The following is a 24602-nucleotide window of genomic DNA, read 5'->3' as shown; positions in this document are numbered from 1 at the left end:
CTTGGCATGAATCCACTTGCAGTCCACTACCCTCTTGCCCGGAGGTAGTGGAACGACGTCCCACGTGTGGTTCTTGAGGAGAGACTGCATCTCCTCGTCCATCGCCGCTTTCCAATGGGGAGAAGCGATAGCATCGGCTAAGCGTCGAGGAACGGGATCCGACTCGATGCGGGTGAGGAACAACCGGTAGGGAGGACTCAGCCGGTCAAAGGAGAGGTAATGAGAGAGAGGGTAGAGGGGGGCCTTTGTGCACTGACGGACCCCTTTCCGTAGAGCAATAGGCCACCCCAACTGATCGTCACCATCGACAGGAGAAGGAGCGGAAGCAATGGGGACTCCGGGAGGAGCAGTAGAGCGACACACCGGGAGTCGTGGGAGACTCACCGGAGGCGAGGGTAGATCGGGAGGGTGACGAGGTTGGTCACCGAGAGAGGAGGAGGGTGCCCACCGGGGTTTGACAAGGATGGGGGGCCGGAAGGAGGAACGGAGACCAATGGGAGAGGGAGAGCTGCCGAAAGGGGAAGGGCAGGTAACGAAGAAGAGGTAGAGGACACGTCCAAGGACCCGCAGGAGGAAGTGAGGAAGAGGAATCAAGGGAGAAAGATCCGGAACTGAGGAGGGTGGAGTGGGAGTGGTGGACTCCACGATCGGACTTGGCCCCAAGGGGGCCGAGGAGCCTCATCCAGCGGAAGGCGTGATGAGGTAGAGTAGTCCCAAAATAGGGTTCATGCTCGGCAAAGGTGACGTTTGCGAGATGAAGAACCGCCGAGAAGGCGGATGATAGCACCGGTACCCTTTTTGGAGGAAGAGTAACCGACAAACACACACCGGAGTGCGCGTGCATCAAACTTCGTGCGTGTGGGAGAAGTATCATGGACATAGGTGGTGCAGCCGAAGATACGAGGCAAGAGTCCCGTCCGCAAAGAAGCATTCGGGAATGCCACAGTCATCCGGTCCAAGGGGCTGGAGAACTCCAGGAGTGGGGTGGGGATACGGTTAACGAGGTGAGTACTCGTCAAAACCGCCTCTCCCCAATAACGCCCCGGCGCCTTGGAGTCCAACAGCAATGTCCGCGCCGTCGAGGTAACATAGCCGATGCGACGTTCAGCCATGCCATTCTGCTCGGGCGTGGCCACACAAGAGGACTCGTGGAGGATGCCCCGGTCGGCAAAGAAGGAGGCGAGGTCAGCGTTGAAGAAGTCCCGAGCATTGTCGGAACGAAAACGCTGGATGCCTCGACCAAATTGTGTCTGTACCATGGCGCAAAAGTGTCGAACATTCTGCGCAACCTCCGACTTCGCAGTCAGGAGGTAGACCCACGTATAGCGGGTAGCTTCGTCCACAAAGAGTAGAAAGTAGCGGTGCCCTTTCAGACTGATCTGCGGTGCCGGCCCCCAAACATCACTGTGGACTCGGAACAGCGGGGTCGATGTGTGAGACGAGGATGAAGTAAAGGAGGATCTGCGGTGCTTGGCTAACTGACAAGGTTCACAAAGCATAGTCTTAAGGTCCACGCCCGAACACAACACGGGAAAAAGACGCTGTAAAGTGGAGAAAGATGGGTGTCCAAGTCGCTGATGCTCCATCAGAAGGCGTCCCCGACGCTGCTCAGCCACCGAGAGAAGAGTTCGGTGCACCATGAAGCACTGGGAGCGGCCTCCATCGTCCAGCATCAGCAGTCCGTTCTCCCGCCTAATCGGTGTAGTCCGGCCCACCTTGTCAGACAGAAACATGCCGTCAGGTTGTAGGTGGAAGGAGCAAGAGATAGCATCAACTAAGCGCTGCGGAGACATAAGCACGGCCCGCAGGTCAGGGACATGGAGAACGTTGTAGACCACACCGAGGCCGTCCACATAGACTGCCCTGATTCCGGCCACACGGAGACGTCCACCCCCGGCCGTGAGGACAGTGCGGCCACCACGATGCCGCTCATATGATACAAACCGGGCATTGCTCGGGGTCATGTGTTCGGTAGCCCCTGAATCAAGGACCCACGTCGTATCGGAGACGACAGGTGAGTGGAAGGCCGTATGGCCACAGTACCATGCATCTGAAGATGAAGGAAGGGAAGACGCACCAAAGCCGCCGAAGTAGGCCGTGGAGGGATTCTGCAGGGCAGCCATCTGGTCACGGAGGCGGGCCAAATCTGCCTGAAGCTGGTCCATAGTCACTGCGGAGGGGCTGGCGGAGGAGGAATCAGAATGGGCCACCATGGCCTTGCCTTCTGCGGCCTCTTTCTTCTTTCGCCAGTCATTCAGGCGCTTCTTGCACTTGTTCTTCCGTGGCCCGGTTTGCCTGTCTACGAGCAGATCGTCGTCCCAGCTGGAGGAGCAGCGGAGGTGGGCGTAGGGAGGATCGACGGTGCCTTGCCGCCTGAAGGGAGGGCAGAAAGTAGTGCGGTCGACTCACCCGGGGGGCAGGAGGAGGGAGTCCCATGGAGGAGGAAGTGGCTTTCCTCTTCTTGAAGCTCCTTCACCAACTCCTCAAGGGCAGGAGGACCTTCCTTGCGGTGCAAGGCACGACGACGTACGTCATCATACTCGCGGTTCAGGCCATTGAGGAAGCCCATGATCCGCAAAAGAAGCATATTCTGGAACGTCTTGGACGTCGGATCGTCGGGCGGTAGGTAGTAATCCACTTCATCCCACATCTTCTTGTGGGCAAGTGCATATTCAGAGATCGTCAACGACCCCTGACAGAGATTGCTGGCCTGACTTGCAAGGGAATAAAGACGCCACCAGTCGCTTTCCCGGCCACAGAAAGAGCGCACCTGATCCCAGAAACCTTTCACCGTTTTCTGATGCGGAAGACGGTCGCGGAAATCTGGAGCCAGGGTGTACGCATACATCCAGCCGAGGATGAACTGGTCCTCAACGTCCCACACTGCATAATGTGGGTGGTCGATGGTAAAGGGGTCTTCAGTGCAATGCTTGAAGAGCTGGCGCGCCTTCAAGGTGGTCTCGACGGCGCATCCACGGGGTAGGTCGGGCCCGTAAGAGTGTCGTCTCGGGGACCAACGGAAGCGGATGAGCCACCTTGTAGGACAGTGGCTTTTCCAGGAAGTCGGTCTCGGTGAACGGCATGGTGCTGTTACGGCGCTGCTACGGTAGTGCTGCGGCTGCAGCTGCTGTGCGTGCGCTGCGGCTGCGGGCTGCTGTGCGTGCGCGGCGGCTGCGGGCTGCGGTTGCTGTGCGTGCGCGGCGGCTGCGGGCTGCGGCGGCTGTGTGTGCACGGCGGGCTGCGCGGCTGTGCGTCTTGCGCGGCTGCGGGCTGCGGCTGCTGTGCGTGCGCGGCGGCTGCGGGCTGCGGCTGCTGTGCGTGCACGGCGGCTGCGGGCTGCGGCTGCTGTGCGTGCGCGGCGGCTGTAGGTGGGCGATGTCAAACCCTAGGGAAGGAGCTCTAGAGCTCTGATACCATGTTGGGGAAGAGAAGGAGAAGATAATGACATAACTTGAGCAGAGTACATGTAAGGGTATAGGTACCCTAAGAGGGAGAGAGGATAATAGGGCTAATGGGCTTATAGAATAGGGCCCATTAGCCCATGAGGGATAGTCTATCACTAACAATAATATCTTCGAATTCCGTCCTATATGCACTGACAGAAGTCTTCTGTTGCACTTCGAACAATTTACGATGCAAAACATGGACAGCGAGCGCGTACCTTCCTTCGAAATGACTCTTAAAGTCAATCCAGGTCGCCATACCGAAACTCTCCTCTGTGTGAATGAACCACGTACGGGCAGCATCATCCATGTGAATAGCTATAAGATGTAATTTTTCATGATCTGTCATTGGATGCAGACGAAAGAATCGTTCAACCGTCTTTAACCATGCTTCAGGTTGGTAGCCACTGAATACCGGGAGATCTCCTCTTTTGAACCTGCAATCGAATTCAATTCTCCTTTCCTGGGGTTGATGAGTAACTTCCTCACAAGAATTCCCGATTACTGGCGCCTTGCCCTTCAGCTGGGCACTCATAGAAGCCATATCTTGCATAATATGCTCCAAGACGTTTGTTACACGACTTTGATTTGCCTCAACACGAGCGGCGAGCGCTTCAAGTTTCTCTTCCAGATCGGCCATGAGTGTCTGAAATTTCGTGGCCAAATACAGTGTAACTGGATATCGGAGGAGATGAATAATGCTTGGAAAATCAGAATGCAAGAGACTGCTTGAATGTTGCTCGTTGACTACTCGTGGTTCTCCCAGGAGTATTATAATTCGGAAGTTGTTGCCTCACTGGATCACAAGATCGTGGCTCTGATACCAAATTGTTAAGGCTCTGAATTCCCTTAACAATTTATAGTTTCCTGGCACATTTCCTCAATAGTCCACAGATCGACACTTGAAGAAATTCGGATATAAGAACTCGAATTGTTTGGGAGCGGTAAAAGAAAGTAATTGGGATGAGCTGATAAAGGAAGGAAATAGGTACTCTCCTCTGCGGAAGAGCTCTGCCAGCAGGATCGGTCGGGCAGCCGTTCGAAGGAGAATCTCCGTCCCCGAGAGATTGAACTTCTTGAATGCCCTTCTCGTCCAGTCTTGCCTTTATTTATAGTCTTCCCTCCTTCAGCTTCCAGCGCCTCATTTTCCCGCCTATTATTCAAATCCCCACACGTGCGAGTCAGTCCGCACGTGCGGAGTTGCCAGTTCTTCTTTTCTTTGATTGATATGTCTTCAGAAGTTGTTTATCAAAGGCATACGAGGTATCAAAATTTTTTTATATGGACATATTTTCCAAACCACAAATTAAATGACCAAAAGATAAGTTGCAGAAAATATAACACGATGCACCATCTCTTGGATCGATAATAAAAAAAGGAATAAAAAAAAAAGTTACTCTATAGTACTTGAAAAGAACACAGAATTGTGACAAATCGTTCAGAAAAATATCTAATAGAGCAAAACAAATTAGGAAAGCAAATAGATCACCATCAGTATGAGTAAGCCTTGTTATCCCACCAATAGCTTCCTTTGCCTTGCGTGGGACAGCAAGAGAGTTAACATGGTACCCTCTACTAGCGCTTACTCCCAATGACGCTGGAATTGCCTACTTAAAATACAAATAATTTGGTTAAGTACCACATTTTCATAAGAAAAACTCAATTTTGAAGTTTGGATTACAAACCTTGAAGAGCAAACCGTTAGTGTCTTGAAAGAATAGGACCCATTTGAGACCCTCTTTCTGCCTGCACAAGTCAAATATATTTTAATTTTCATCTGATCAAATGAAAGCATTTACCCGAGTTTATGACGCTAAATAAGGCTAATAAAGGATACCATCTCTTGAGGAGACCACTAGAATATAGAAGCGCATGAACATCACCATGACCATGAGGCTTTGTCTATTACAATGAAACAGTAGATAAGTTGGAGCGATATCAAAAGCATCAGAAAATAAATTGATCCGGTGCTATCAATTATGAAAGAGAGGCAGAAAGGGTATTTCACCTGGATTTTATACTTATCAGCAGGGTCAAGGGCCAGACTAGCATCATTATCTTGCAAGCATGCTACTTTTTCCTGTGATAAGTACAACAAAAACTAAATCGAGAATCTGAAAGATATCTCTCATGGATGCAGGAAAAATAAAAAAGTACTCAGTTAATGGACTCCTGTTCAGTTAGAAGGATAATGGACTTTCCATTGTTTGTGGCGATTAACATTATTAAAGAGAGAAAAATGTTGGATCCTAGATCCCAACAATGGAGATTGAGGAAGATTGATGAAAATAGGAATTCAAGAAATGACTATGCAATGAAAGGACACGCCTTAGGATCCTAAAGGGGAGAAGATATCTGGTTGGGGGATTAAGAGAGAGAGAGGAGAGATCAGAGATTTGCACACTAAGATTGTTGCCAGGAAAGTAGGAGAGAGCCACAACCTGTAGAGCAAGGAAGATCTTCTGCTGAGGTTTGAGGAAGAGGAGAACAGGCAAAGAGTGAGAAAAAGAATCTACAAGTATTTAAATGGAAATGCAAGAATGGAGAAACTACCTTGGAAAGGGGAGAAGACCAAGACACCGATAGTGGGTTGATCTACTGAAATGCCCCTAATTGTCTAAAATGACCAAAACGCCTATGGATATGCTGGGGATTTTGTGGTTCGAGAATGGAGAAAGAAGGGGAAAAAATGTCACCTGCTTAACTAGCACTACTTGAGTAGGCTCCATTCCAAAATAAAAGTTCGACTCCAACAAATGTATTGTGGCTTGATGGGTGTCATCTGACGTCATAATAACCAACGGAATTTTCTTTCGTTCCTCATCTGTGTATAATAGAATTTTTTTAAAAAAAAATTTTGCCTTCCAAAAAATAAAGCAAACATTAGAAATATTTAACTAGTTGAAAGGTAGCAGCTACTACCAAGGGTTTCTGATAAACCTCACTTCTTTTCCAAGAATTACCAGAGAAGGAAAAGAACGCTTGACCAATGAGAAGCCCCATGAGGGTATAAATAAAGCACAAGCAAGGAGGAGGGGTATCGAGTACATTTTCTTCAAGGATCTGTTGCAGGCGGCAACTGGAAGCTGGAGAGCAGGAGCAGGCTTGCGACCTAGAAGGGAGGAAGCTCGACCATCGAGATCCCCAATCTATCCACTCTCTCTCCCTATCTCTTCCTATCTCTCTATATGCTACAACTTTTTTCCTCTTCTCTTTCATCCACCATACCTGGATATTTGGCATTTTTCAAATCTTTCTATGTGGAGGGACATTGATTTCCAAGATCAACATCAGTTTCATAGGCCAGACAACAAATGGACGGCAGCATCCAAGCAATCTAACACAGAATTTCCTGCATTATTCTGTGAAATGTAGATTACTGATTTTTTAAGCACAATTAAAGTCATTTACACACAAACTTCAAGAAATCAAAACTTGCAACCAGTCATGTTATTTGAGAAATTAAGAGTGACGAACTTCTATTGTGAATTAATACGTAAAAAAATGAGCAGCCCCGATTGTCGTATATAATAGAGCAGCATTAGTTCATTCATCCACCACCTTTACTGGGTAGAGTCCACTAATGCAAATGTACATAAGTGGCCAATGAAAAAATATATTGAGATGAATAACGGTTAAAATTGAATAAAAATATTCAAGCATGCAGTGAAGAATGAATTTAAATTTTAATCTGATAAAAATAATAAAATACTGATAGGATCTTTGATGTAGGTTCCAATTGGGGAATGTATTTTTTGATAAAGGGATAGAGGGTAATCATTTGGAGGCGGTAGGGATTGATTGAGGATGAGCTGGTTGGAGATGCGGGAAGGAGAGACGATCATAGGGGATGGAATTCCCAAGGATTGAGGAAGGATATAATGATTCTAGATGCACATTACCTACACTTTAGAGATTCAGTGAACGTAGATGTCCTTCCAGCTGTGAATAACAAAATCCAGCTGAGAGGTGACAGTAATCAGTGGACAAGATTAGGTAGAAAGAAGAGATCTGATAAAACGAAGATGGAGAGATAGACTAGAACAATGGAGGACTCAGTAGACTCTCCCCCAACCCCTCTTCCATTTACAGGCCTCTCCTGCATACCCTTCAGTCACTCTTGGCTGCCTCCTCGGGAATTCTCGTACAAGAATTCTTGAATGACTTGGATCTCCTGCCTCGCCCTTCAGCTGGCATGTGTGAGTGCCTCTTGCTCCAAGAAGGTCCTTGGAAGGACCTTATCAATGCAAATGGGATTGATACCGAGATAACTTAACGATCAAAGGGAATTGAGGACTGGTCGAGCTAAGCGGCAAATTCAGTTCTTCATTTTTGGATGCCCTCCTAAAGGGAAGGCTACAGAGATCTTAAGGGGAAGGTGAAAGCGGAAGCTACTCGAACGACAAAAAAATTATAATGGCCTTAATGGGATAAAATTTCAAAGATACCCATTGGGGGTGGGGGGGAGGGGGGTAGGATTGTATCAATGACAAGCTCCAAATGCTATGAGCAAAGGACAGTTAGATGAGGAATTGCTATTCATGGGTTCTCAAACTCCCTACATTCTTCCGCAACACAATTTGATTGCACCATAACATGTGTCAGTCTTAATTCATCTCTCCAAAAGGCCTGAAAGTTGCATTATGGTAATACACAGAGGGTGAAACAGCTGTAACTACTTTCTCTAGAAATCAATGAAGCGTCTTGCCAGGTCCGATAAATTTCTTATTAAATTCGCACCTAGGTAGTATATTAACGCATTAACTCATTGAGTTGCATTTGTGACAACAACTCGCAGATGAATTATTGATATGCAAGACAAAGGAAATCCACACGAATGAATCCACAAAATAGTCCCTTGACACGAGCTAAAGTTAATTTTTTTTTTTAAATATCAATATGCCATCTTCTGGAAAAAATTTCATCAGCCAAACTCTCTTCTTCAAAAAATCATCACTCAATCTCTTGCAACTTGAGATGACCTAAAGATAACGTATGTTCTCTCATACAAAACATTATACCAATTCATGTAGCAATCAAAATGTATAATAAAATTAAGGAAACTAAGTTCAAATAGAGAAAACTTTCAATAAGTAAGAATGAAAATTTTACCGCTAAAAATAACAGACAAAATACTAAACATCAGAAATCGGAAGTATGCAAGCTCAACCAGATTTCTCAGTGTCTTTCCAGAAATATTTACGTGAGCACATAAATAATTGTTATAAAATCTTCTGACCTTCTACCAGTCTATTGCTCGCCTCTTCCAGCGTGAGGATAGAATCTACATAATGCTTAAGAAAGCATGATCCCGTTGTAATTTCTCTGGGAAGTGATAGCTACAAGGCCAGAGCAAAGTGGAAAATGTATATTTTGTTAGGAAAATAAAGGCTTTGAGAAGCAAACACTTTTGAACAACATTACATCGTCAATAAGTTTGAGTTACATCTCAAAGGATAATTAACATGAAAGGAGTAAATAAAGCATATTCGTGCCACATCGTAGTACCTTAATCCCCTTGTAGCCAAGTCGCTCCCCCAAACCTCCAGCAACAAGAATGAATGCAGCCCTACGAACTTCTTTTAAGCCTATTTCTTCGAGGTTCATAAAATTGTCGTCCCCAAATGTAAGTACTTCCCCAGAGGGGACCTGGTAGAAAACATTCCATAAGTGGAAATCACAGAATCATTCTTTGAAATGTAGTATCCAATTGCAAATATATAAGAGTAAAAGAAATTGCCACTCTGAAATACAATCTTAGGTGCTCACATGTGCTGGTTTTGTTTTCAGAAAGTCACGAGAAGCACAAAACGTAATGGAATGGAAACAATAAACACCTAAGCATTTCACCCCTTGATGAAAGTGAAGGGCCATATATTGAATTTTAACTTGCATACTAAAAATGCATTTCGAGTCCTAAAATTCTTACAAAACAATCACCAACGCAGTATATTGTGAGACACGTAACAAACTATGGTAATCAGGAAGATCAAAATGGAAAAATGATGCTTTTACTTGTTGGCATGCGATATCTAATGGCGATACATTGGAAATAATTTTTTAAACGTTGCACTAAAGAATTCATGCAGTACATTTAAGTTATTACAAAAAAAGATCAGACGCTCAGTCAATTATAATGAAAGATTCCAGAAAATTTTCATAAATGTTTTGTGGTATATCAGAAATAATTATTAGAATAACAAATTAGTTGCTCTCTTCGAACATTCTTTGACAAGTTTCTAACACAACTCAAGAGGACTGCAATGATTCAGCCCTGCCCACTGATGTCAGAAAGCACTACAGATTTGAAACGATGATGAGAGACAGCATACTTAGAAGGATACAGAAGATGAAGATTGGGTAGAGGAAGAGAGTGATGAGTTACAAGGAAGGACATATCAGAGAAAGCGCAAGCGCCAACCATCGATCGCACATGACATCTAAGCCGGCACGGGCGGGCTTGAAATAAAGCGAGGGAAGTTTTATATAAAAGCAAGGGTCGAAGAAGGCGAGAGGCAGGAAGTTAGTTACGGCCAGAACTGAGCTGCAGGAGATTCTCCCGCTGCGAGCTGTTGGAGCCGATTCGGTCGACAGCATCTCCATTTTTCTTCTTCTCTCTTCTTCTCTCTTCCCTCGTGTTCTATCGTTCTAGTTGGATGTTCTTATTGTGATTCTCAGACAGTTGTTTTCTTCCTCCCTGGATGTTGATCTATCACGGATCTGGGATTATTAGTATTTCTGGTTTAAGATCAATACAGCCTGTTCCTTTTGAGACTCGTTTTTCAGCTATCCCTCTCTTCCTCGCTACTGGGAGTCGCTTATTTCTGTATATTTGGAGGCCAGGATTTCCAGAGTCTTAACAGAGAAACAAAGTGGAAGGCAATTTATTAATGTTAGTGAGATAGGCCTTATATGGCTAATGGGCCTTGTTCTATTAGCCCATTAGCCCTTTATTCACACTCTCTCTCCTAGGGTATAACTACCCTCTCTCTTGTAACCAGTTGGGTATGAGATTACATTTCCATCTTCTCTCCCGTTCTAATCCCAACCTAGAGTGGGATTCCACATGGTATCAGAGCGTTGCTCTTGATCCAACCCCCTTGTCCCTGGCCCTTGCTGCCACTGTCTGCTAGCCAGACTCACCAGCCAAGCCAGAGGATTCCTTCTCGTCTCTCACTACCGCCGCAAGCTGCAGCCCGCAGCAAGCCGCAGCCGCAGCCCGCAGCACGCCGCAGCCGCAGCCCGCAGCACGCCGCAGCCGCAGTCCGCCGCAGGCCGCAAGCCGCAAGCCGCAGCCCGCAGCAAGCCACAGGCCGCAAGCCACAGCCGCAGCCCGCCGCTGGCCGCAAGCCGCAGCCCGCAGCAAGCCGCAGCCACAGCCCCCGCAGGCCGCAAGCCGCAGCCTGCAGCTGCCGCCGGATTAGCTGCCGCGATCGGCGCCGCTCGTCATGCCTACCGACCCTACCGTCCACTCAGGGTCTTCTCCTCCTGAGAACCTCCCGGCGCAGTCTCCCGTCTTCACGGCGGCCGACTTCGGGAGAGATCTGCCCTCTCCCAAGATTGGTCTCCCTCTCCTGCCTGCTCCCAACTGTTGTCGGTTGAGTGCTCCGCAACTGCTAGCCTGGATTAAGTTCGTGGAGTCTACGCTGAAGGGCCGTCTCCTCCACAAGCACTTGATCTGGCCGCCCCTGCCGACGACCGACCCGCACTATGTTGCTTTTGACGCCGAGCAGAACTTTGTCCACTCCTGGCTGCTGAACCACACGCTCTCTCCCTCGATCTACAACAAGTTCCTTCACTTGACTACTCCGAAGGAGATTTGGGATCATGCCCACAAGTATTGTGGTCACGATGCTGATCACTGGCGGATTTTTTCGCTCGTGGAGCGCGCTGGTGCCCTACGCCAAGGGACTATGTCCATCATGGACTATAGCTTGGCCCATACTGCCCTCTGGAGGGAGGTCGACTACTACATGCCCGTTGGCGATCCGAATGGCATTGATAGACGCCACACCCTTCGCCTCCGTTTTCTGTCATTTCTTGACCGCCTCAACCCCGAGTACGCCGAGGTTCGCCGCAGAACTTTGCATACCAAGGGTACTCTCCCGGAGTTTGAAGCGGTGGTCAAGGAGTTGATAGAGATGGAGAGCAGTCTCCGGCGTGATCGCTCTGAAGTGGCGACCTCAGCTGACTCCACTGCTTTGATCTCCCGTCCTGGGGATTCTTCTGGTTTGCTGCCGCGCCCCCCGGAGCAACCCAAACCCCCTGCCTCCATTCCGGCCTTGGACCTGCGGGACAAGCTGGTGTGTACCTATTGTGGCAAGCGCCGTCACACGGCAAAGCGATGCAGGAAGAAGCAGCTTGACCTTCAAGCGGCCAAGGCTGCTAAAGCCCATGTCGCCGCCGCCTCGGCCTCGTCCCCTCCTCTACCCGGCGGCTCTGCGGTGACCATGGAGCAGTTGCAAGCCGATCTTGCCCGCTTGTCCGCGCAGTTGACCGCCCTGTAGACCCAGCCTATGGCCTCTTTCGGAACATTTGGTGCATTACTTACTCCTTCCGATCAATGGTACTGTGGACATACGGCTCTCACGGCCCCTCTCGTGTCGGATACCACTTGGGTGCTTGATACGGGAGCCACGGAACACATGACCCCGTTCAACCACCGCTTTGTGTCCTACGAGCGGCATGTTGGGACTCGGGCTGTCCTCACAGCCGGGGTTGGACGTCTTCGAGTGGCTGGCATCGGGACTATCCACGTGGATGGTCTCGGTCTCATCCGCAATGTTCTCCATGTTCCATCTCTCCGTGCCTTGCTTATGTCTCCGCAGCGCCTTGTCGATGCAGTTCAGTGTTCCTTCCACATCCAACCTGATGGGATCTTCTTGTCTAACAAGGTGCGGAAGACTACACCGATTAGGCGGGACCGGGGGTTGCTGCTGTTCGATGATGGGAGCTGATCGTGCTTTATGGTGCAGCGCAGTCTTCAACCAGCTGCTGACCATCGCCACGACCGCCTCCAGCTTGCACACCAGCGCCTCGGCCACCCACCGTTCTCTACTTTACAGCGTCTGTTTCCGTCTTTATGTATGGGCTTGGACCTTAAGACCATTGTTTGTGAGGCATGCCAGTTTGCCAAACATCGACGCTCGTCTTTTCCTCCATCTGCTTCCCATATAACAGTACCGCTGTATCGGATTCACAGTGATGTCTGGGGCCCAGCTCCGCAGCCCAGTCTGAAGGGGCACCACTGGTTTCTGATTTTCGTCGAAGAGGCCACCCGCTACACGTGGACTTACCTGCTTCCAGCCAAGTCAGCTGTAGCGGCCACGGTTCGACAGTTCTGTGCCATGGTTCAGACCCAGTTTGGCCGTCCCATTCAGCATTTCCGCTCGGACAATGCCCGCGACTATGTCAACCAAGAGTTGGCGACCTACTTTGCCGAGCGGGGCGTTCTGCATGACATGTCCTATGTTGCCACCCCGGAGCAAAATGGCATGGCCGAACGTTGTATTGGCTATGTGACGTCTAAAGCCCGTACCCTGTTGCTGAACTACTGTGTCCCCTGGACGTATTGGGGAGAAGCCGTGTTGACGGCCACGCATCTCATCAACCGCTTGCCCTCCCAGCTTCTTCAGTTCTGCAGTCCGATTGATCGGATGTCCACTGCATTTCCTGCTGTGACATTGCGTACCAACCTTCTTCCTCGTGTCTTTGGGTGCACCGCGTACGTCCATGATACAACATCCACCTTGACGAAGCTCGATGCCCGGGCTCTCAAGTGCATCTTCGTCGGCTACTCCTCTCTCCAAAAAGGGTACAAATGCTACCACCCGTCCACTCACAGGTTCTTTATCTCTGCGAATGTCACTTTTGCCGAATTCCAACCCTTCTTTGGCTCCTCCTCCTCGTCCGGCCTTTCGCCGGGCGAGGCCTCCTCGGCTCCCTCCTTGGACTCCTTCCCTGTCGTTGAGCCCACGGCTGTCGCCCATGATCCTCCTCTCGCTCCTCATGACTCCCCTCCTGCGGTGACCTCCGAACCTCATCCTTCCACGGTGTCTCCCCCTCAGTTTTCCTCTACTAACCCCGAGCCCATCTCTCCTGATTTCTTGCCTCCGCTCTCCCCGCCCTCCGCGTCGTCTGCCCCTCCTGTGACAGCCTCTCCCTCCACCGCTTCCGCTCTCTCCCCCTCTGGCCATCCCTCTCCGTCGGCTTCCCCTGGGGCTGACGATGCCTCCCTTGATTGGCCGATTGCTCTACGCAAAGGGGTCTGCCAGTGCACTCGCACACCTCTTTATCCACTTTCTCACTATCTTTCCTACGACCGCCTGAGTCCTCCCTACCGTCTGTTTTTGACCCGCATTGCATCCATTCCCATCCCACGCCGTCTTGCCGATGCTCTTGCCTGTCCTCATTGGAAGGCGGCGATGGATGAAGAAATGCATGCCTTGATCAAAAACAACACGTGGGATGTGGTTCCTCTTCCGCCGGGAAAGAAGGCCATGGGGTGCAAGTGGGTTCACACCCCGAAGCACCGTGCTGATGGGTCCCTTGAGCGTCGCAAGTCTCGGCTTGTCGCTCGGGGCTTTACACAGTCCTACGGGATCGACTATTTTGAGACCTTCTCTCCCGTGGCGAAGATGGAATCCGTCCGTCTACTCTTGGCTCTCGCTGCTCATCATGGGTGGTTGATTCGGCAATTTGATGTCAAGAACGCCTTTCTTCACGGCGATCTTGAGGAAGAGGTCTACGTGAGCCACCCTCCCGGGTACCCTCTAGGTCCTCCGGGAACCGTCTGCCGATTGCGCAAGCCCTTGTATGGACTGAAGCAGTCCCCGGGGATGTGGTTTGGCCGCTTCTCCTCCGTCATGCGTGCTGAAGGCTACACCCAGAGCAACCGTGATGCTACCATCTTCTTCCGCCATGGCCCAACTGGGGTCGCTATCCTGGTGGTCTACGTCGACGATATCCTGATTACTGGTTCGGATATGGTGGAAGCCTCTCGCCTCGGACTTGCTCTTGCTCGGGAATTTGAGATTAAGGCACTCGGCCCTCTCCGTTACTTTTTGGGTCTTGAGGTCGCCTACTCGTCTCGTGGCATATTTGTCTCCCAGCAGAAGTACACCGTTGACTTGCTGACATTGACTGGTATGACCGACTGCTCCCCACTCCGGACGCCCATTGATCCTAATGTGAAGTTGGGTGATGGGGGCGATTCTCCGCCGGTCAACCCCTATCAGTATCAGCAGCTGGTGGGGAAGCTCCTGTATTTGACCCACACTTGCCCCGACATCAGCTTCGCCGTCAACCTTCTCAGCCAATTCATGCATGCTCCGCACGAGATCCATCGCCAGGCCGCCAATCGAGTTCTTGCATACCTGAAAGGCTGCCTCGGAAGGGGCCTTCTCTTCCCACGGAGCTCTGACATGACTGTGAAGGTCTATACGGATGCTGACTTTGCCGGGTCTGTCGTCGACTACCGTTCCACCACCGGGTACTGTGCCTTCGTGTTCGGTGGCCTTGTCAGCTGGAAAAGCAGTAAGCAGGACAAGGTGTCCCGCTCCAGCGCCGAGGCGGAATTCCGGGCTCTTGCTGATGGGGCCTCGGAAGGCCAGTGGATCTACGGGATCTTGCGCAAACTTCGCATCAAGTATTCCGGTCCGATTCACTTCTACTGCGACAACAAATCAGCCATTGCCCTGGCCAAAAATCCTGGCCAGACCGGTCAGATTAAGCACATGGAGCGCGACCGCTACTTCTTTAAGGAGCGGATGGACAAGGGCATCTTCGACCTCCAGTTTGTGTCTTCCTTCGACCAGGCCGCTGATATACTGACCAAGGGCCTGTCTAATCCTCTCCTCCTGCGTGCCGTATCCAAGCTCGGCATGGACGACATCCATACCTCGCTTGCGGGGGGCTGTTAGTGAGATAGGCCTTATATGGCTAATGGGCCTTGTTCTATTAGCCCATTAGCCATTTATTCACACTCTCTCTCCTAGGGTATAACTACCCTCTCTCTTGTAACCAGTTGGGTATGAGATTACATTTCCATCTTCTCTCCCGTTCTAATCCCAACCTAGAGTGGGATTCCACAATTAACAACTCATATCTCTTTAAAATCCATTAAGGGTTGTACTAGCCACCATCTGATGAAGTTGAAAACTAAAGGGCAAGGAAGGAAAATCGCTTTGCAGTTAGATACTAGTGTTTCTCATAATTTCAGATGCTCGGACTTAATATCGACGTTGAAATTTGATGTGGAAAATTCAGATACGATCCCCATCATATCTGAGGGGTAATTTCGTAATTTCCTTCCCCATGTTTTCCCATTAAATAGGACAGGCATCCCTTTAGGAGGGCATCCATGAAGAGTGATTATCTCATTTTTTCCCTTTTCTCCCTTTCTCCTCTCCTCTCCCTCACGATCTTCTCATTGAAGTTGCTTCTCCCTCTTGAATGGTCCTAATCACGGACTGTTTCCTCATTTCGTAACTGACTTCCTACTGAAGGCAGGAAGTTTATGTAAAGGAGGGGGGCCAACAAAAAGTGATAAATATCAATGTGCCACAACAGCCATCCTTAGATTACAGAAATATCTAGAGTTTCATGGGCAGTTAACATCATATATAAAACATTATTCTGGTATGCAATGACATTCATCGAGCAGATTGCCGGACTAGGTGAGAAGATTTTTCAAAATGGTACATAATTCCAAGAAACATGTTCTAGTCGGTCAGATTATACTCCACATATTTGTGCCAAAAATGAACTTGAAAAAAAAGACAAAGCAAAATAACTTAAAGAAAATTGAAAAAGATATGTTGATCTAATAGTTATATTAATACGGCTCAAATCCTAGAAATGACATGTCATGCTCAAACTACCAGAATGAAGGCATGAATATAGTGGCAGAAGAGATTTAGACTTACAGAAGGTGTGAAACCATCAAATGGGTTTGCTCCAGATTTAGAATCGGCAAGGAGCCGCCTTGCATTTCTAATGTATGCTGCCAACCCACCAGGGTAACTTCTATTGAGCCGAGCAACCTATAAACATAAATATAAATATTGAGGGGAAACTCAGAGAAAACTTTTGGGACCAGAAGAATTTTAGCCATCTTTTATTTGAAAAAGAGTTTTACAATGTTTCAAAAAGAAGATTTTTACACATAAATGCAAGCCTAAAGAATGGGTGAACTGTGACAGAGTAAAGAAAAGATCCTATAGAACTTGTTATACGGCCCTCAGTAAAACTTACTTAAGGAGGCATAAGAAGAGGGTCAGAACCAAGGCACATGCCGCAAGACTTGAGAGCGCACCTGAGACCAGAGCTTAAGCCAAGGAAAAGCCACTATAAATAAGAGGGGGGTTCCCGATTGGAATCCAAGAATTCAGTTAGATTGCTGCAGCAAAAGGCTGCAGAGCAGAGATACTTTGTTCTTGATTTCTTCCCTTGACCTTGTTTGTCCGTATTGTATCAGGTCTGATGGCATATTCTTTGGGTGGAATACTCAAATTGGTTATTAGAATCTCGTTTTTTTCTCATCATAATTATCGGATTTCATAACATTTTTATCAGAGCCATTCTTCATCAAATGATTCGAGATGCCAGAAAATGATATAAAGGTTCAGGAAGGGACGCTCATGTCAACCAAGGTGCTCCATAAAAGTGACCGCCCAATCCTCAACAACACCAAGATTCTCGTTTCAAAGATGCAATCCACCAATCTATTAAGGAAGAGTGTTGGGATGGAGTGTGGTGTCCAACTTTTGCAGCCATCCTATCTAATCAGCGGGTGGAGGATTTCGTAAGCCTTCAGCAAACACTGAGCAATTGGAGGCCAATGGAGGGGATGACAGATGGGTGGGTATGGGCATTGGGCCCGTTCTCCAGTCGAGGAGTAATACCAGAGGTTGAGAACACACCACAATGAGGACCTGATCATCTTAGGGGCATGTCCCTGAATTTGGAGGCAAAAGATACCTCTAAAGGTTATGGTGTTTGCCTGGATGCTCACCAGGAAGCGGACAATGACCCGCGTGAGACGTCGAAGGTTTTTCCTGGCTGAATCATCATTGTGCCTTGTGTACGGAGGAGGAAGAGGAGTGCGAGCATCTTTTTTCCAATGTCGGCTCGTTCGGGCGCTATGGGCTAGCCAGGGGCTAGCAGAGATTACGTCGAGCTCGGTCTTATGGGCCACACTGCCGCGGCGTCAACGTGGGTATGAGAAGGAGCAGGGGCTGAGATTTGCGGTGCTTTGGGCAATATGGTCCCACCGCAACGAGGTCGTATTCAAGGGGACGGCAATGTCGGTGGACATGGCTATCAATGAAGTGGAGAGATTTGCGTTTTGTTGGTTTAGTCCTGGCTGAGGTGGAGGGTATGGGGGGCATGATGGGCCATTTGTTTTTTGGCCTAGATCCCTCCTGTCCTCGTGTACGGAGGATCACCAAGCTGGGTGATTTTCTTTATTGTTCAAAAAAAAAAAATCTATTAAGGAAACAATCCCGAAGGCTGAATTATATGTGCCGAGGTTTTTTTGGCTTCATCCAATGCCAGATCCTGAAAAATTAGATGTAGCGTTCTACATTTGTAAGTCAGCATTAAATTGGTTTATCTACACCGAAAAAGAAGAAGCGAGCTTCAGGAACCGCAAAGACTTCGAGAATCAATTCTCCAGAGGTATACTCTTTCTTCGAGTCGCCTATATCAAGAGTTGATCGACATTTAACAGGATTGACCGGTTGAAAAATATAGGTTTGCATTTGAATGATTGATTGCACAGATCCCTGATCTGTCAGCCCCACTGAAAGGAAATGCATCACTACATGAAATTAAACACTATATTTATCATCCCTTTTTGAAATTTTAAGCAGTTAGGATCTCCTTTAGGATCTTGATCCATGATCTTGAAATCGTCCAAGAGTCAGACTGCTCTGATACCACTGATATGGATCTACCAGGAATCCTATCAAATCAGCCTCGTCCTCCCATGGAGTCTGCCGCATTGGCATTCTGCCCCATTGTAATTCTTTATTGACTACTTTAGTAACTCTTCCGCTCCCTTTAATCTTGCTTGATTGAAAAAGAAGAAGGGCCCATCCATCACCTGATTCAATGCCAATGGATGTCATATGATCCCCGTCTGAGATCAGATCGATCCACATTGAATTCAATCTTCAAACTAGAATTGATACGCCCGATTCAACACAAAGTGCCTTCATCGTTCACAGAGAGACGAGAGAGGGGGATAGGAGAGGGGGAGAGAGAGAGAGAGGCACCCGGGGTAGAAAATGAGAGAATGGGAATGATTGGGAAATGGTGAAGGATGAATTCACAACCTGCAAGCACGGAGAGGGAGAGTCACAACCAGAGCAAAGCAGTGGCGAGGGTAACACGGAAACTCATAATGATCGTCTTCCTGCCCTTCTTCAAAGGAGGAAGCCGAAATGGGTTGGCCCTGCGCTTCTGGATCCGGCCTCTGCCAGTTCTTCTTCCGGACATACACGCACTGACAGATCAGATCAGGATGTGTCTTCAAACTAGGAGGAGATGAGAAAACAACTAGTCTACAAACAAGTCAAGGGTGGACAGTGGCGGGCATCAAATCAATCTTTCCAACAAGGTGAGCAACGACTCAGCGAGAGCAGGAGATCCTCTTAGCCCAGGAGGAGAACCGACTGATATGACCAGATTCTCCCTCAGATTTTGTCTACCCCTTCTACTTCTACTTCAACTTAACTCCAGTGCGAACTACTATTTCTATTGCAATTATTGCATGATCCGTCATTCTTGATTTGATTGAAAGAGGGAAATTCAGACTGATTCAATCAATCTTCTCTCACAGATCCAGGGTCATATCAATTCAAAATGCCTGAACCCCTTTCTTGAAGATCTTTCTTCTTATTTTTAGGCCTGTCTCCTCACATGTGCGTGGCCTCCTCTGATACATCATAGGGGAGGTTCTTATCAAGCATACCGTGTACTCTGAGTTTGTTTTTAACGACTTTCTATAGCCAACTCCCATGGCAGTGGGCGGGACCTCCTCACCAAGCTCTCCCACCTATCTCATCTCTCTTTGCTATCTCCACCCCTGTAGAGCTCTTCTGTAAGTGTCGATCACAGTTCTGCACAAGAGGTACAAACCAGTTCTTATCAGAGATAGGAAGTCAGAAGAGGGAGAAGGGTAGACTTAACTGATTAACATGAATGTGGCTCCATGGTTGGGCCAATAGCATGGGTTTGATGGTTCATAACAATAAAGAGAATCATTTTATTATCTGATACAGGTAGAATTCTCCGTTTTCACACATTCTGTCCTCAAAGTGGCACAGAACTCCTCCGCACATACCTTGAAAGAAGAAGGAAAAGCAATGTTTCAGTCGTGGATTTTCAAGCCACGTGTGAGAGGAAGGACTGCCAGGACTCCGCTTATAAATGATAGACAGCAGGCTAACAGAGTCAGAACTCTTCTTGACGTCAGTTGCTGTGGGCAACTGTGGACCAGAACTTGGTGAGTCATCCGATCCAGAGCAAATGTAGACCATCCAGCTTGTCTCAGTCTATCCATTTCTTCTCTTCCATCTGTTCATCTCTTCATTTTCCTCGATCTCTTCCAGTCCCCATGACATTATTCCACGGCCTAAATTCCCCAATCTTGGAACACTTTCTATTTTTGGTAATTCTTGAAATCTACCGAAGACCAAAGTTCTTTTGGTAGTTTTCTTTCTTTTTTTTTTTGAAGAAAATAGGGCAGACCACCCAAAACTGGTGGCCCACCTGATACTATTAAAGAAAGAATTTGATGATGTGATAGTGGGCCATATCTATGATAGATGCCGGAGTGAGATAGCCCAGAAAGACATGGAACCCATTCAAAGGTCAAATCTTCAGATAACTTATCGTCAACACAAGCTATTATGACTATGACCTTCTTAACCTTTGACAAGGTTAACCTTTTCATAACCAAAAGAAAACTTTGTCATCAGATATGCCACACACCTCAGATGTTTCCGATGACTGAGTATTCGAGAAAAAAGATCTACCACCCAACATCACCGCACTTTAGTTGGTGGCATGACACATTGTAATAGGGGAGAGCCCATTACGGCATTTTTTAGGGCCAACCCATGGTTGGAGTACGATAAAGGTTGGAGCACATAAGTGGAAGGACATCCTTTTTTGAACCCATGAAGGACGGTATTTAAAGAACCCCAGACAACATCACCGTTTAGCAGGTCATCTGAACTACATCATGCAGATATGCCCAGATATCTCCTTAACCATGAACATCATGAGAGCACTGGGAAGGGTCGACCACAACCCTCTTGCCCCTTGAGTGCACTACCTTGTGTAGAATCTCAGAAGTACACCTCAGAGGAAACCTCCACCCCTGCGCTTGGTTGGTGTGCCCACACTGCTAGGGGTTCTTTGCCAATTGCACTCATAGCACATTCCACCGAGGCTTCTGGAAGCCATCTCTTCCGGACGACCTTCGTCACTAGTCTTTGTCAACGGAGCATCCAACCAAAGAACCTCACTTTAAGGGGAATCTTTTGTTTCCACACAGTGTGACATGCGCAGATGTTCCTCAGTTCTTCCACTATGTGTGTGCAGTTGAGCTTTGCATAAGCTTCCCAAATAGAGAAGGATGCGCCTATCCACGCCCATCCGTCTTGTGTCCCTTCCAGTGGACTTAGGTGTAATAACGTCTGATGCATCCTCATGTAGTCCTCCACACTCAGGTCAGACAGTGTATCTACCAGGTGTGGATTTCGAGCTCCATCCCAGCAATCCCAAACTATGGCCTGAGGGGTCCGTGCTAGGGCAAACAGGCGTGGGAACTCTGTCTTTAGTGTACCCTGAGCTGCCCATTCGTCTAGCCAAAAACAGAAGGCTGTGTCATCCCCCAGTTTGGTTCTGAAGAATTCAGAGACTTCAGAAAACACTTGCCTCACCCTCTGCAAGAAGAAAAATGACACTACAACCAGAGCCCTCCAACTCTCCCCGTCCAAACTAGATCCATAGTTGTCCTTCAGGACCTGTGTAACCATGTATGTTTCCCAGTCCAAGCCAATTCTAATGTTGGTCTTTATCTCACAATTGGCAATACCATCTCATTAGAGATAAAGGATCAATGACTGATTTCACAATCTTGTACCGAGGCTGAATGTCCCACATATAGCTGTCAGCTCTTCTGGTCAATTTTGTTCAAGAGATTGGTTCCTCACATAAAAAACCCATCGATGCACAGAGACTATCAAACAGCACCACACATCTCGTTCAATATGCTAATTCATGAGCAGACAAAATATATCAAAGTTTACTCTTATTCAAACTCTGGAGAGTGTCCTTTCTTTCAGAACAACCTCATCTAAACATAGTTATTTCATGCTGGTTATAGAAGTTCAATAAAAAAAATCTGTAACTAAATAGGGAAATACAAAAGGTATAATTACTTAACCCATACCCAACAGAATAAAAGTTGACAAAGCAAACCTGTTCAAATAAATTGATCTTCCTTTCATCCTCCACACCTGGATCTGACCAATGAGAGAAAAGATGACTTTGTCCTTCACTGAGCAATAATTTTGCGAGTTCAATCTGCACATCAATGATGTTAGATATACCAATACATATTTAAATGAGCCAGCAATAAAGAAATAAAAAATATTCGCCACTAAAGTTGACATTTGGAAGACTCTATAGTCTCGGCCAAACCCAGAAGAACCAACAAATAGTGTGATTTTTGTATCACAGTTGACAGGGCGGCGATCTCGCGCAGAATATTACCTTCATGTTTTTATACCCATACATTCACATCGTAAAGATAAAAGCCTCAGATTCAGCCGAAACTCAAGAGTTACTTTTATGCATCTATGCAGGGAGAAATACAAGCATCTGATTGAACTAAAGATGCCAGTCTAATTGGCCTATCGCTACAGATGCTAGCCTACTTGGTGATTTTTCTCTACATTCACAATTACAGGCGTTGAAGAGAATAAAACAAGCTGATGAGACATCATCCAGATAATGCTGCGTACGCAATTGGTCCCACGCCGGGGTGACAAATTGTCCCGTCGCAGAATTGAAAACAGAAATTCGTTAGTACATCATAAAAATGTGGAGGAAATCTACTCCTATACTCAGAATCAGATTCCAAAGTCCTACAAGAAACACAATTTGCCAGTTTCTGCTGGAATTAAGGAATGCGGTCGTGACATCTCGATAGGGAAATGATGACCTGATGAGGAGAGAGAACTCTGAGATTCATCAGAAGAGCGGGCGCGGCTTCAGCCCATCGGTCGCCGGACGGTGGTTCGGACGGCATTTCCATCGAACTCACGTTCAAGTCGACGTTGCATTCAGTTGTGAAGTAGTTGAGTGTGCAATACTTTTAAATAATATAAGTTCATCCAATTTAATATCCAGGTGGGCGTGCCGGAGTGGTTATCGGGCATGACTAGAAATCATGTGGGCTTTGCCCGCGCAGGTTCGAATCCTGCCGCCCACGTTTTGGAATTTCTTTTGGTCATTTTTTCTTTTAATTACTCAAGAGTCTAGTGTTCGCCCGGTATCTGGACAGATGCTGTATCGGATACCGGAAAGGCAATTTCCGGTATCCGGTCTTTTCGAGTACGGATATCGGTATCGGTTATTGGTTGTTACAGTGCCGATACTGATATATGTCTAGATGTTGGCATCCGTCTCCATCTCTGGGGGGAGGATGACGATATCGGATATCGGTTTTCGATATCCACATCGAATTTTATTCTTAAGGTAATTTCGTGTATTTTGGATTCGAAAATTTGAATCCAAAATACACGAAAGGCGGAAATAGAACTGTAGACGACGGACGGCGGATATCGGACAATGGCATCGGCAGACGGCGGCATCGGCGGAATCGACGAACAGCGGACTCGCGGGTATGTTCAGTCATGTTCGTCTGGGTCGTCGGTTTAATTTTACCATTTTTCCTCTAACGCTCTTATTCTATGCCGCTTAATTCTTCTAAATTTTATTTGTTTTTGTTCCTACTTCCTTCGCTGATTCTCAGTTCCATAGTTAAATTGACTATAGCATTGCATCCCAATGCAATAGTTAATTTAAAAGATGTTCTTTGATAGAGTTCATAAATGATGTTCTTTGTTTCTTGCATATGGAAATTATAGATGTTTCTTGTATATCCTATAGTTCTTTATTTCTTCATTCGCTGATTCTTCTTCATTTTTTACCTCTAATTCTCCCCTCTCATTCTCTCTTACTATCTAATTCTCGCTCTCTTCTCTCCTCACTTCTCTTATTCTCTCTTACTCTCTAATTCTCTGTCTCTCCTCTCATTCTCTCTTACTCTCTGATTCTTATTCACCTTTTTACCTCTAATTCTCCATCTCTCCTCTCATTCTCTCTTACTCTCTAATTCTCCCTCGCTCCTCTCCTCTCATTCTCTCTTACTCTCTAATTCTCCCTCTCTCCTCTCATTTACTCTTACTCTCTAATTCTCCCTCTCTCCTCTCATTCTCTCTCACGCTCTGTAACTTTTTAACTTATATTTCTAACTCTCCCTCTCTTAGTCTCTTCTCTCACCCTCTATTACTCTCTAATTCTCGCTCTCTCCTCTTCTCTCTTCTCTCATTCTATCTTACTCTCTATTCTCTAACTCTCCCTCTCCTCTCTCCTCTCTTCTATCACTCTCTCTTCTTTTTTACTTTTTTACCTCTAATTCTCCCTCTCTCCTCTCCTTCTCTCTTACTCTTTAATTCTGCCTCTCTCCTCTCATTCTCTCTTACTATCTAATTCTGCCTCTCTCCTCTCATTCTCTCTCACTATCTAATTCTCCCTCATTCTCTCTCACCCTCCATTACTCTCTAATTCTCCCTCTCTACTCTCCTCTCTTCTCCCATTCTTTCTTACTCACTAACTCTCCCTCTCTCCTCTCCTCTCTTATCTCACTCTCTCTTCTTCTTTTCTTTTTTACCTCTAAAGTCCCCTCTCTCCTCTCATTCTCTCCCACTTTCTAATTCTGCCTCTCTCCTCTCCTCTCATTCTCCCTTACTCTCTAATTCTCCTTCATTCTCTCCCACCCTCTCTTACTCTCTATTTCACCCTCTCTCCTCTCCTTCTCTCTCACGCTCTCGTACTTTGTAACTCTTATTTCTAGCT

At 47.3% G+C, this 24602-nt stretch overlaps 1 protein-coding gene and 1 non-coding gene across 2 annotated transcripts in view; one reads left to right on the top strand and one right to left on the bottom strand.

The window, feature by feature from the left end:
- USP (UDP-sugar pyrophosphorylase) overlaps window positions 1-22807 on the bottom strand; it is a 31325-nt gene extending 8518 nt beyond the window's left edge. Inside the window, exons 1-10 of the mRNA XM_078572433.1 lie at window positions 22684-22807; window positions 21939-22043; window positions 16370-16486; window positions 8952-9092; window positions 8683-8782; window positions 6140-6267; window positions 5452-5523; window positions 5281-5345; window positions 5129-5189; window positions 4933-5050 (exon numbers count right to left, since the gene is read on the bottom strand). Coding sequence (XP_078428559.1) covers window positions 4933-5050; window positions 5129-5189; window positions 5281-5345; window positions 5452-5523; window positions 6140-6267; window positions 8683-8782; window positions 8952-9092; window positions 16370-16486; window positions 21939-22043; window positions 22684-22776 — 1000 coding nt within the window. The 5' untranslated portion in view covers window positions 22777-22807. The remainder of the gene's footprint in view (window positions 1-4932; window positions 5051-5128; window positions 5190-5280; window positions 5346-5451; window positions 5524-6139; window positions 6268-8682; window positions 8783-8951; window positions 9093-16369; window positions 16487-21938; window positions 22044-22683) is intronic.
- Window positions 22808-22871: 64 nt separating this feature from the next.
- Window positions 22872-22953, top strand: TRNAS-AGA (transfer RNA serine (anticodon AGA)). The gene has a single exon. It is a non-coding gene; the product is annotated as a tRNA-Ser (tRNA).
- Window positions 22954-24602: the final 1649 nt, after the last annotated feature.

This window comes from Wolffia australiana, chromosome 3, assembly GCF_029677425.1.
Source record: "Wolffia australiana isolate 7733 chromosome 3, ASM2967742v1".
Taxonomy (NCBI): Eukaryota; Viridiplantae; Streptophyta; class Magnoliopsida; order Alismatales; family Araceae; genus Wolffia; species Wolffia australiana.
Note: the sequence above shows the minus strand (reverse complement) of the source record. Positions and strands in the feature narration are given on the sequence as shown.